The sequence below is a fragment of the Parasteatoda tepidariorum genome, chromosome 7 (assembly GCF_982258835.1).
Source record: "Parasteatoda tepidariorum strain Cologne lab strain chromosome 7, Ptep-v5.0, whole genome shotgun sequence".
NCBI lineage: Eukaryota > Metazoa > Arthropoda > Arachnida > Araneae > Theridiidae > Parasteatoda > Parasteatoda tepidariorum.
The window spans coordinates 83,187,576-83,201,894 of NC_141761.1; the positions used below are offsets into that span (position 1 = coordinate 83,187,576).

A 14,319-nucleotide genomic window follows, 5' to 3' on the forward strand; every position below is an offset into this window, starting at 1 on the left:
AAAAAATTTTTAAATTTTAATTTTATTTTACTTTGCATGTCTTTTTTCTCTTCATTTTCATGCATTGTCATCCAATTCTGAACTGTGTGCTAAATTTGAAGTTTGTAGCTAGTCGGGAAGTTAGTTTAAAATCGATTACAAAATTCCACCCGGACAGACATACACGAAGGCAAGTTTATATAAACGTGGTAAAAAATAGAAATTTAAAAAAACATGTTTTTCAGCTCTTTTCAAAATGTGTCGGGTAGCCCAGTCCAGTTACAAAAATTGTGTTTTTTGGCTGTTTTTTCAGGTGTAAATGAGAATGACCAATGTATTGACAATAGATAAACCTCATTTATCATTTTTATCACAAAATTATTTTATTTATTACATATTTATACACTTTTAGTGAATTCTATCATTTAATAACAACAAATGTCATACTTTTTATCATTATTAATGTATATTAATGTATTATAATATTAATATATATTTATATTAAATATTTAACGAAAATAATTTAATTTAAGTAACAATAATTAATATCAATAGTTGTTTTTCAATATAAACTTATTCGGTTGATCTTCTTATAAACTTAATATAAAATACTTCTTATAAAATTACAAATTCACTTTGTATTTTGATTGCATTCAAATGCTTCTGTAGATTGATTCGTTCTTAAATAAGTGAAAATAAATAAGTAAGCAAATAGCCTATCATAATATTTATGATTTCTTGATATTAAATTTAATTTGGATATATCAATTACATTTCAAAAATATTTAATTTTTCATTTTTAAATACATAAATTAATGTTTCATATAATATTAAAACATATATTTGTTGTTAAAAATGCATATAACATTCAAATTTGAAGCAATAAAATAATAATCTTCGCAACCGTACATTTATCGACGAAATAAAATTGGGTGGTGATACCCGACATTCATGTGAGCGGGGCTACCCGAAATCCAATTTTTTTGTAAATTTGTCATTACTCGAACAATTTTTTACATACAAGCTTCTTTCTTTGTGCAAATTAAACTTAAGACTACATACTTTAATGCTGTATGTATAGAAAAAATTATTTTTTTAGTATTGAAATGAAGTTTAATCGAAACATTCAACCAATTTTTCTTAATTTCATGACCACTGTATTCAACATATTTTCAAAACTATTGTTCACCATGTTATCAGCTGCATAAATACTTGAAACTCTGAAAATAATCTTTTTTTAATATAACAATTAATGTCCGATGGCCCATTGACTTGAAAAAATATTCTATACATATGAAATTGACTGTGGGCGGGGGTACCCGCTGGGCGGGGCTACCCGACTCTCCCCTAGTCCAAATTTGAGACTTCGTAAAATCGTTAGTCAGCATTGCGGCCAACTAGAACTTCCCTAATTGTCCTGATAAACCTTGATAATTACAAATGTCAAAATTAAACCAATGTTTGTTTCTCCTGTTATCTCATAGCACATTGTCCAAATTTGAGACTTCTATTTTTTAATAACTTGTTATTTAACATTACAGCCAAATTTAAGCCAAACACAGCTAATTAACCCGATAATTACGAAACATTGTAAGGTAAACTTTTTTTGTGGAGGTCACCTCCTCCAGCCATTAAGATTAAGTCAGAACGTGAAAATCCGATAATTAGATCTCAAGTTACTTCGGATGGTACGCGTTTTTTTTTCGACTCACTGAACATGGGAAATGCGATTCGTCTCGTGAAACTATCGTGGTAACGAGTTTGAACAATCCCGAATAACAAAAATTGGTAGAACAGGAACTCTATCAGATATTTAATGTTTTAATTAATCAAAACATTTACGGGATTCTAGCTCGTACTCTTCTAGAATCTAGTTAGTATCTAACGCTTATCTAACTGACACTTTACTTATATCAAGAAGAACTACACCGAAGAGCCATTACATTATGACTACCCTGCTAATAACATGTAGGACCACCTTTAGCTCTCAGAACTGCTAGCACCATCCCCTGCAGGAAAAACTGTTGCCATGAATCAGTAAACCTGGTCTGCAACTGTGTTCAAGTAGCTACAGACGTCAGGGATTGTTCTATGAGGATTATGGGTCCTAATGTGCCCCATGAAAACATTGTTCCTGGGCGAGAAACCATGACAACATTGTTCCTGGGCGAGAAACCATGAAAACCTGGGCGAGCCCATTGTTATAGAACGAGGGTGGTCATAATGTAATGGCTCTTTGGTGTATAATACACATGGTTAAGATTTCTATAAAAAGCTGCGAAAAGCTAATGTGCTGCTAATTGGCATAAATCTAGAACCAATATTCTTGTTCCTCAACAGATAACCATTTTTTTCCTTATTCAAGACCATTTTAATTTTTTTTGAAGAAGAAGAAGAAGAAAATGATAACTTGTAAAGCTTTACTTGATATTTTTACGTATTGTAAGTTTTGGTTCAGATATTTTTCCTTTCATAAAGACATCAAAATTAGACATTTATTGTATGATTCTTCAGTATATAAAAGTGAATATATTTCTGAATGAAAATGTGAATAGAAATTTTTCTCTAAACTGATTATAATTTAGTATTATTAAATTTTGAAATTGATTAAATTTTAATTTTTTTCCCTCTAGATTTTGGGCATATTCAAAGACTGTTCCAAAGTACTAGTTCAAAATTTCAAAACATCTGCACAGAAAAAAGAACCAACATCTGTGTTGAGGTCAGGTGTTTGTAAAGTCTTCTTAAATTTTTTTAAGACGTATTTCTTTAAATATATAATGTCTAGTGTTGACTTCTTAATTTTGGGTCTTAAGAAAAAGCACGGAAATATGAATCAGATTCAGAGAAAAGTTGTCTAGTCATCTCAAAGTCATCTTTCGTGTCAAAGTCATTTCAGTCAAAGTCATCTTTCGTGTCACTATTTCCTTATGCTTCAATAACAGCGTCGCAAAATGTCCGTTTTCCGAAGGTTTCTGCAATCTTTTCACTTCCAAACTTCCTGAATCAAAGTGGAGGAAAATATCCTGTTATTATATATACAGTTTCTAGTAATGGCATAGCTCGAATCTTGTAATATATATAGACGGAAAAGGAAAGCATTGAAACACCGCAGAGTTGTCAGAGGAGAATTTTAATGCGATCAGTGCAAGAGCTGTTTTTGTGGGGTCTGGTTCATTTCATCGACAATCACTTCATCGACAGTCCATTTCATCGACACCACTTCATCGACAGGCCATTTCATCGACTAGGTCATTTCGTCGACAGGCCGTTTCCTCGACAGGGTTGTTTCGTCGACAGGCCATTTCGTCGACAGGGTCATTTCGTCGACAAGTCATTTCGTCGACAAGTCATTTCGTCGACAGGGTCATTTCGTCGACAAGTCATTTCGTCGACAGGGTCATTTCGTCGACAAGGTCATTTCGTCGACAGGGTCATTTCGTCGACAGGGTCATTTCGTCGACAAGTCATTTCGTCGACAGAGTCATTTCGTCGACAGGGTCACTTCGTCGACAAGTCATTTCGTCGACAAGTCATTTCGTCGACAGGGTCATTTCGTCGACAAATCGTTTCGTCGACAAAGTCTTTTCGTCGACAGGGTCATTTCGTCGACAGAGTCATTTCGTCGACAAGGTCATTTCATCGACAGGGTCATTTCGTCGACAAGTGATTTCGTCGACAGGGTCATTTCGTCGACAAGTCATTTCGTCGACAGGGTCTTTTCATTGACAGGGTCTTTTCATTGACAGGGTCGTTTCGTCGACAAGGTCATTTCGTCGACAGGGTCATTTCGTCGACAAGTCATTTCGTTGACAGGGTCTTTTCATTTACATAGGTCATTTCGTCGACAGGGTCATTTCGACGACAAGTCATTTCGTCGACAGGGTCTTTTCATTGACAGGGTCATTTCGTCGACAAGTCATTTCGTCGACAGGGTCTTTTCATTGACAGGGTCTTTTCATTGACAGGGTCGTTTCGTCGACAAGGTCATTTCGTTGACAGGGTCATTTCGTCGACAAGTCATTTCGTTGACAGGGTCTTTTCATTTACATAGGTCATTTCGTCGACAGGGTCATTTCGACGACAAGTCATTTCGTCGACAGGGTCTTTTCATTGACAGGGTCATTTCGTCGACAGGGTCATTTCGTTGATAGTATCATGCGTAATTCTGAAACTATTTTAGAGACTTAATCTAAATATTTCTATTATTAATTAGAAAAATGCACTTATTTAATTTTATATTAAAGTAATCTTCTTTATGGCGGTTTATTGTTCCAATTGCACTAAAAGAAGTTCGCTTTTTATAGGTAGTTGAGAAGCGTTTAAAAGCTTGATGTATCGAAATCTACTTTTCTATATCTAAATCGTAATAGCTCGACACTTATTTTTAAGATAGGTAAGGATTGTCTTCAGAACATTACCAAGCATGATATCCGGACCGTGGTTACAGTTAATATAGTGTGACGTTAACAATCAAATTGTTTTTAATATTAAATCAAATTAATAAAATATATTTTTAGAATTAAAAGTAATAAAAATATATTACAATGAAAATTTAGACACTATTTCAAGGAGAGGAAAGCTAAATTTATTGCTGTAAAAATTTTCAACATTTTTACATAAATTTTAACAAAAACATAGACATTAGTCGAATTTTCGCAGAAATGAAAATAATCATAGACCTAATTATTATATCTGCATAAGTAGGAAAAAAATTCTAGGTTTTTTATGATGGAAAAGTAATTTCTTAATGTTCACTTTAATTGCAATTTTAAACTTTTTGTTCAGCATCTTTAACATTAGAACAGGAATATGCGTATTCGAACAATTGAATTGAGTCTTAGTTTCGTTACTTCTATTAGAGATTTCGAAGAACAATAGGAGCACAAACTTGATGTTTAGGTATTTACCGAGGCGGTTGTAGATTTCCACAATATTTAAAGTGCTACTCACCTTACCAAAATTGCTTAGAAGCACGGGCGTAACGTTGCAAGCCTGTTAGTGTTTGGTCTTCACAAAATATGTTTTTTCTATGAATAGTGAATTTAATAATAGTATTAATTATTCAATTCTAATCTAATACTATCAAATTATACTATTTTTGAATTATACTATTATTATAATTAAATAATAGTATAATTTAATAATAGTATAATTTAATAAGAATAATAATAGTAGTAAGTAAATGATGAATTAATTCATTTTTTACTTGCAGGATTTAAATTAGACACATTTTGCTTAAAAGAAAATTAACAAAAAGTCAAGCTTGGAATTTAAACGTAAGAATAAATAACTCCTACTCTACAAAAAAGAAAAAAAAAATCTTGCAATTAAAATTTGACCAATTTTTTACTAGTATAATTGCTGAAATTTTTAACTGATTTTCTACACAGGATGAAAACACAATTTTCAAACACTTACTGACCACTATTAGCACGACTTATCGCCAATCAAAATTTTGATTATTTTCTGCCTGAACAAGCCAGGAGACTCAAAACTAAAATGAAGAGAAAATGAAAATAAAAAATGCATATGTATTTTAAATATCAAGTTTGTTCAATGAGACAAATGAGAAAAACAATTTATAAAAATTTTCACGCATGGCAAAAACCACAAGGGCAAAATTTCACAAAATATTCTATCAACATTCAAAATTCCACTTTTTTCGTTTTGGTAACAAAAATTCACATTTCTTTATCAGGACACATATCAAACATGATATTTAAAAACATTTCCATTTACACTTTTTAAAGGGCTTATTGCTCGCCTTTAAAATATATACTCTCACTGCAAATTTTATTAATTTAAATAAATTTTTATCCTCTTTCAAATCGAAAAGAAATACATTTTAATATTTGAGTAAAAAAACAAGTTTGCTAAACTTATTTTAATAAAACATTAATGAGAATAAAATCAGATGCATATAGATAACTCTCCTCAATTATAAACTCAAAAGTCAATTTATTTGTTATATCGTAGTAAATTGCGTTTTTTTCCCAAATGTTTTAGATCATAAAAACCAATTAGACAGGTTTCCTCCCCTCCTCTGATTTAGAACCATTTTTTATATTATTTCGATTGCATCGCATACCGAGGATGTGGAGTCATTGTGAGTTTTTTCTTTTTTTTACATTAACGAAGTTTATTTTATAAGGTAAAAGAACTTATAAATGTTTAGGGAACATATAGGATAAAATACATATTAAACTATTAAACGCCAAAACGTTATAAATAATTAATTAAATAAGAAATTAAATAAACTGGAAATGCGAGAACAAGATTTTTGTTTCAAATAATATTTCATTTAAATTTCACAAGAATTCTCAGAAACTTCCCTCTTCAGCAGAATAGCTGACAAAGACATGAGGAAGAGGATTAGAACAAAAATTTTTATCAACATTATTTTCCAATATTTTTTCCTAGTTGGATTTTCATTTTATTTTTACCCTCATTGCATTTTTTTCCCAAGATTATTATAATACTAGGAAGTTCAGCCCGTTGCTCACTTCGCTCGCCAACCTTCCTAATAGTCACTCATACAACTTAGTTTGTTTTTTCCCTATATCGATCTTTCTTTTAAAGAGAAAATATATAAATATTGAAATTTCATGTAAGAAAATTTTATTAATATGTCAATAGTAACAAAATTAACGATTACTTGCACATGAAAAAAAATCAACTGAGCTTCAAAAAAATAAATATCTAAACACAGGGAATATATAAATTTTTGATAAAACAAGAAGCAATCTTACTAGCTAACTATCTAAAAGGTTTGTGTTTTTCGGATTAAATTCTTTGTAAACATCACCATTGTTATCATTGCAAAAGTTAGTTCCTTTTCCTTCTCTTTTTTTTTGGACAAGATTTTAAACTGTATTAATGCGTTTTACTCATAGCGGGGGAACGTTATATAAGTATAATTTTCTTTTTTATCGACAGAAAATTTTTGCAGCTGAAATGGCTTGTTAACGAAAAAACCTTGTCATTGAAATTATCTATCGACCACATGGTTTCATTATCTCACAGATTCATTTTATACCGTCTTTTTTTCCTTCCTAATTTCACCCGTCATTCACTCCCTACATCAAGAATCATTCACAATAGTTGTTGCAATTGCTTTTGCGATGATAATCTACAATAATGTACAGTCCGCAAAAAAAAAAAGATATCACCCTGAATAACTTTCGTTCTAATGATCCGATTTTCACGAACTAAGTGTCAATCTTAATGGTTCCTGGGGGTGACCTCAAATATGCTAATTAATTAGTGCTAACTATTAATTAAGTTACGAAATCAGACACAAAAACGTACTTTCTCTGAATAAACATATATTTTTTTTTACATATTTGGAATCTAGACACTTGAATTAGGGGGGGTAGACAAAATTTTAAAACAATTGGGTCGTAAATTGGGTTGCAATAAAGGTTTATATATTTGGCGATAGTCCAGAAAACCGCCAAAAAAAGTCGCCTGCGCAAATAAATATTTTAAGATAACCCTTGACTGATTCAAAAGAGAAACGCTTAATTTTACTAGGTTGCTAGGCAACCAATTTCTGACTGTAAAAAAATTGAAATAATGCTTTGTGATTGCTCTGAGAGGTTTAATTAATAGTTAATAGAAAACACCTCGAAGTTTCTAGGCAATAGACAATTTTTAAGTTCATTTATGTCCAAAAAGCAAAATAAATAAATAAATAAATAAAATAAAAAATTATTTTAATCTCTTTTGAAAAGAAAATTTGAATCGATTTATAAGTTTTCAGAATTTAAATACATGAACTTTTTATCTGATATTATTTAGATTATGCTATTTTTGCTATGTTTATTCGAGGATTTCATACTAAAATCAAATTAACATAACTTATAATAGCTATATACAAAATTTTAGGGATAATGATTTTTACAGCTTTAATCGAGTCTTCTAGGCATGAAAGTTTGAAGGAAAAAAAAGTGCGGGAAAAATAAAATGTAGATTGTATAGTAATTCTAATGCACATTCACAAGGTTTTCTGTAATTTACGATTTCTTTTTTCTATAACTCAATGAATTGCTGAATGTTTAGTGGCATTTTAAAAACATTGAAATATGTTATGTTTAAGAATAAGATATAGAAATAATATGTTGCATATTGTATGATTCATTGTTTAAAAAATTGCTTCATTTTGCTAGATATTTACGTTACATGGTTTTCTTTGGATAAAGATGATTAGCAAATAGCATCCACATGTTTCGATACATTCTGAAACTTACGTTCGCAAATTCACCATAAAATGTCGCACAGCATATTCTTCAATTACGATAAGCTACATTTACCACCAAATACTGCTACTATGATTATTTTTGTTATATATATATATCAGATATATATATATATCAGATATATATATATATATATATATATATATATATATATATATATATATATATATATATATATATATATATATATATATATATATATATATATATATATATATATATATATATATATATATATATAACGTCGTTGCCGAGTGGAAGGATTAAAACAGGTCATAGGTCGGGAAGGAGGGTACAAAATTTATTTATTAATTATTAGACAAGAGCAGTCATGAGAATGAGTGAAAGTGCACATGAAAAGTTGCGCTCCTTGGTTATATGTTAGGGAAAATCTTGCAAAGTAAAATCCGTAATATGTCTTAATTTAGGGAAAGAGGGAACTCTTAGAAGTTGCTATTGGTTTATGAAATAGATCGAACGTTTCCCACACAAGAGCAAAGGGAAAAATGTCCTGCTCTTAATTAAATGCATACTTGAGCCAAAAATAAATTTAAGAACAGGATGTGGTTTTTAAAAGTGTGAAAAAGTATTTCGTTTAGAATAATTAATTAGGATGAAGTTTTATAGCAAAGAAACTAACATAAAAAGATTAATTGAAGCTTTTTATGTTATATATATATATATATATATATATATATATATATATATATATATATATATATATATATATATATATATATATATATATATGATATGATACTCTCTTTTTAAACAGAGCTCGCTTAAGATACTGAAATGGGGGCACGAAAACTTAAAAGATTTTTTTTTTCCTAATGCCCGCCTGTGTTAACATCAGTCAATTCAGGCATCTACAGGGCGACAGATATCTGTGTGGCCTAAGGATTCCTAACGAGCATCAAACATTCTCAAAATTAAGTGTTCATTCACTGGAAAATTTAGTGTTTATTCAATTTAAGAACTGTTCCTTCACTTGGTTATCTTACTACTTATTATTTAAACCACCAAAAGCTTAAAACAATATTATGTAAGTTATCTAAATTTTTTTTACATAATTTGCATTTAATAACAAATATGTCGACATGCATTTAATAACAAATACGTCATTTAGCTAAAATTACAAATTTTGAAATTTTTATGATTTTTTTTTAAAGACAAGCTAAGCTTAAGTATTCCTTCACTGGTTAGTTTACCCTATAAGATTTTGAGAAATTTGCGATGTTGTGAGAGATGCTTAAAAATATTGACTACGTATTTTTATTAATATTTATAAAATATATATTCAAGAAATTGATGAATATTTTATTCCAAATTTATTCATTCGTATGTATATTATTGAAATTTTATCAGTTATTGAGAAAATAAAAATAAAAAAAAATCACATTAAAGAAGCACAATCTGTTGTATAATCATATTCTATCAGAAGCATGCTTTTATAAAACTCCACATTCTCTGAATAAAATGTATTTTATTCAATAAAATGTTTTATTCAAATTTCTTTACTAAATTGCAAATAGAATTTTAGACGACTAAAGAAGAAACATCGTATTTTATAGCTTAAAAAAATAAAAATGAAAAGATAAGCAAACGATTATTAGCGAAAAAAATATGAATGAAATTTTATGCTAAGCGCGCGAAGTCAAGTTCCTCGCAAGTTTATCACATTTTAATATTAATCGCTCCATTTAATCATTTCTTCATTGTCGCCAAATTATTTTTTTATAAATAATTAATTTTAATTTTTCTCAGCTTCTAATAAATAAAAACAGTTGAAACTTTAGATTTTTCAATTGAAAAATATGTAGATTAATATGGTATAAAAAAATTCATACCTTATAATTCAAAAATTTTTCATCCTTAATTTAATTAAATAATAAAAAATAATTAACAATTATTAAAAATTATTTTTTTCGTGAAATTATCTTTGGGTAAATGAGTTTTATGACTGGGTGAAATTTTCTTCGAATTGCTTTATTAGTTTTTAAAATATGACTAAAAACGTAAAAAGTGAAATTAACATTAAGGGGTACGAACTTTGAATCGCTCTCCTGACCAAACTATGGGGACCATATTTCCCAGATTGCGGCTACCCCCTATATTTTGAAGGTTAAGAATCCAAATATGTAAGAAAAAATATATGTTTATTCAGAGAAAGTACGTTTTTGTGTCTGATTTCGTAACTTAATTAATAGTTAGCACTAATTAATTAGCATATTTGAGGTCACCCCCAGGAACCATTAAGATTAACACTTAGTTCGTGAAAATTCGATCATTAGAACGAAAATTATTCAGGGTGATATCTTTTTTTTTTTGCCGACTGTACATTATAAATTAATCTTAGAAACAAATGTGTTAAATATGATTAGAAAAAAATTGTGTAATATACCACTTAAATGTGTAAAATAAAATTTTTAAATTTTTGCAATGTGTACGTTTTTGCAACGTGATATGAATAGAGGAGTAGGCAATTTTCAAATGAAATGCTTTTTTCCGGCAACTTCAACATACTATTAAGATTTTGCATCAGGCTAGGCTTAAAAAATTTCATCAGAAATATACTAAATTACAAAAAAGTGCAAGGGGCATAACGTCTATTGTAAAAGAATCATAAGACTAGTTTCAAAATTACGCATAACTTTGCCTACAAAATAATCTTCTCTTAATATTGTCGACGAAATGACCCCTGTTGACAAAATGACCCTGTCGACAAAATGACCCTGTCGACAAAACTACCCTGTCAACGAAATGACCCTGTCGACAAAATAACCCTGTCGACGAAATGATTTGTCGATGAAATGACCCTGTCGAGGAAACGATCATAATGACTTGTCGACGAAATGACCCTGTCGACGAAATGACATGTCGACGAAATGACTTGTCGACAAATCTACCCTGTCGACGAAATGATTTGTCGATAAAATGACCCTGTCGATGAAACGATCACGTCGATGAAATGACCCTGTCGACAAAACTACCCTGTCGAGGAAATGACCCTGTCGACGAAATGACCCTGTCGACGAAATGACCTTGTCGACGAAATGACTTGTCGTCGAAATGACCCTGTCGATGAAATGACCCTGTCGATGCAGCGATCATGTCGATGAAATGACCTTGTCGACAAAATGACCCAGTCGACGAAATAACCCTGCCGACAAAACTACCCTGTCGATGTTATAACCTAGGTGAAGATACGACCCTGTCGATGAAATGACTTGTCGACGAAATGACCCTGTCGATGAAATGAACCTGTCGACGAAATGACCCTGTCGATGAAATGAACCTGTCGACGAAATGACTTGTCGACGAAATGACTTGTCGACGAAATGAGTCTGTTGACGAAATGACCCTGTCGATGAAATGACCCTGTCGATGAAATGACCCTGTCAATGAAAAGACCCTGTCGACGAAATGACCCTGTCGACGAAATGACTTATCGACGAAATGACCCTGTCGATGAAATGACTTGTCGACGAAATGACCCTGTCTACGAAATGATCCTGTCAATGAAAAGACCCTGTCGACGAAATGACCCTGTCGACGAAATGACCCTGTCGACGAAATGACTTGTCGACGAAATGACCCTGTCGACGAAATGACTTGTCGACGAAATGACCCTGTCGACGAAATGGCCTGTCGACGAAACAACCCTGTCGAGGAAACGGCCTGTCTACGAAATGACCTAGTCGATGAAACGGCCTGTCGATGAAGTGGTGTCGATGAAATGGTGTGTCGATGAAGTGATTGTCGATGAAATGAATGCGACCCGTTTTTGTGATCAATGGTGAAATACCACAAACAACCATAATCATATATTTTCCCTATTTGTTTCCCAGCCTTTTTTTAATTTTTTAATATTTTTTAAAAACATATATTTTTTCTTATATATATATATATAGTTCAAAATAAAGATAAAACAAAGGAAAATTATAGACATATGAAAAAGGTGGGGGGAATAATAATGAAAAAGAATAACAAACAACTGATTTAAAAAAAAAAGGATTAAATTTTTTTTTAGAAAAACTGGAAAATAAAAGATATAATCTTTTTATCAGCCCACACGATTACATCAGCAAAAAAGAATGCTTTCTGATATTGTATCAATATAGCCAAAGCAAAATATATTAATACAATAGTGTGAGGAGCACTCAAAAATATTTTTTTACAAAAATTACGACGAATGAAATAAGTAAAAATAACACGTAAAAACAGAAAATGAAATAAAATAAAAAGAAAAAACAGTATAAAACAAAATCTATAAAGCGAGTAGCGAAATCAGATGTACTTACATGAACGGGAAATTTTTCAAGAATGATTTAAAAATATTTTCGTTACAAGATTGCCAGATCACAAAATATGAAAACAAAAGCGCAAATTCAGTGTAACTAGAGGAATTTAAAGTGCCGTTCTTACTGCATTGCTGAAGTGATTTGTTATGCTGTGCATTGATTTGTTAGTTACCAAAGATGGGCCCGAAATGGAAGTGATCAAGATAATATTATACAGGATAATTTAAAAAGTTGACCATAAATAATTTTAGAAAATAAATATTTATTTAAGAAAAAATATAAAATAGAAAATATAAACATAAATTGCCTGCTTTGCAAATAATTTTAGCCACGGATTTGCCCGAAATGGATTTTTACGTGGAAAAATTATATAAATTATCGAAGAAAAGAAATTTTAGTAGAAAATTTTAACACGGATTTGCCTGAAATGGATTTGCACATGGAAAAATTAATAAAGAAATTTTTAGTAAATAATTTTACCCACGGATTTACCCGAAATGGATTTACACATGGAAAGATTATAAAAATTAACAAAGAAAAATTATTTTGGTAGATAATTTTAGCCACGGATTTGCCCGAAATGGATTTGCACGTGGAAAAATTTTATAAATTAATAAATAAATTTTTAGTAAATAATTTTACCCACGGATTTGCCCGAAATGGATTTGCACATGGAAAAATTATAAAAATTAACAAAGGAAAAAATTTTTAGTAGATAATTTTAGCCACGGATTGGCCCGAAATAGAATTGCACATGGAAAAATTATATAAATTAACAAAGGAAAATTTTTAGTAAAGGAATTTTTCAGTAAATAATTTTGACCACGGATTTGCCCAAAATGGATTTGCACATGGGAAAATTATATAAATTAACAAAGAAAATGTTTAGTAAATATATCCGCAAAAATATACGATTAATTCAATGATTTTATATTAGTTGGGTATCCATTGTTTTTTATCAAATTTTGAAAGAGTTTATCAATCTGTTTTTTGGATAAATAAATATTACTACACATTCCTTTAATTCTGTTCATTTCATTAAAAGTGGTATTTAAATAGATGCTCCTAGAAACATTAGAATTCCAAGTAATTAGTTTATTTGTTTATATATATATATATATATATTATTATTATTATTAAAGTTTACAAATATGTTTGTTTCTGATTTTAATCATTTTTAAAGGTTTTTTAATGCTTTCATGCTGGACGTGATAGCAAGTTCTGCTTTTTCTACGAAGATCGATTCCCTCAATGATCCAAAAAATGAATTTGTTCAACAATATAACAAGAATTTTGGAATTATGCAAAAATCCAAATTGTGCCTAATGTGTAAGTTTCAAATAACTGAAATCTTTCATTTTTTTTATGAAGATGTATATAATTCATTTAATCTTTGGTTTATTTTATTTTTTAAGTGCTTTTTACTTCCTGGAAGCATCTTAAAAATATTTTCAAGACATCTGCTGTTAATGAATCTGCTCAGCAATTTTTCATCGACTTCATAAAAGAAATAATATCTGAAAGAAAAAGAACTAAACAAGTTAGATTAATTTTTTATTGATACTGTTTCTGTCTCATAAATGCATTTTTAACATACTATTTTTCACGTGCCTTAGGGAAAGATACGAAAACTAATATTTTATAATTTTACAAAGTTTTAATTGAAATTTTGACCATTAGAGTGGGCCGAAAAATATAACTTTTTTTAGTTTCGTAACTATTTATTGCGATAAAATTTACTTCGAATCTAAGAAAATTAACAACGACATAAACAT

The 14,319-nt window shown here is 30.0% G+C and overlaps 1 protein-coding gene across 1 annotated transcript in view; it reads left to right on the forward strand.

Moving 5' to 3' along the window:
* Positions 1-14,319, forward strand: part of LOC107451702 (cytochrome P450 3A25) — a 53,583-nt gene that overhangs the window by 22,909 nt on the left and 16,355 nt on the right. Inside the window, exons 6-8 of the mRNA XM_016067878.4 lie at positions 2,613-2,701; positions 13,728-13,873; positions 13,960-14,084. Coding sequence (XP_015923364.3) covers positions 2,613-2,701; positions 13,728-13,873; positions 13,960-14,084 — 360 coding nt within the window. The remainder of the gene's footprint in view (positions 1-2,612; positions 2,702-13,727; positions 13,874-13,959; positions 14,085-14,319) is intronic.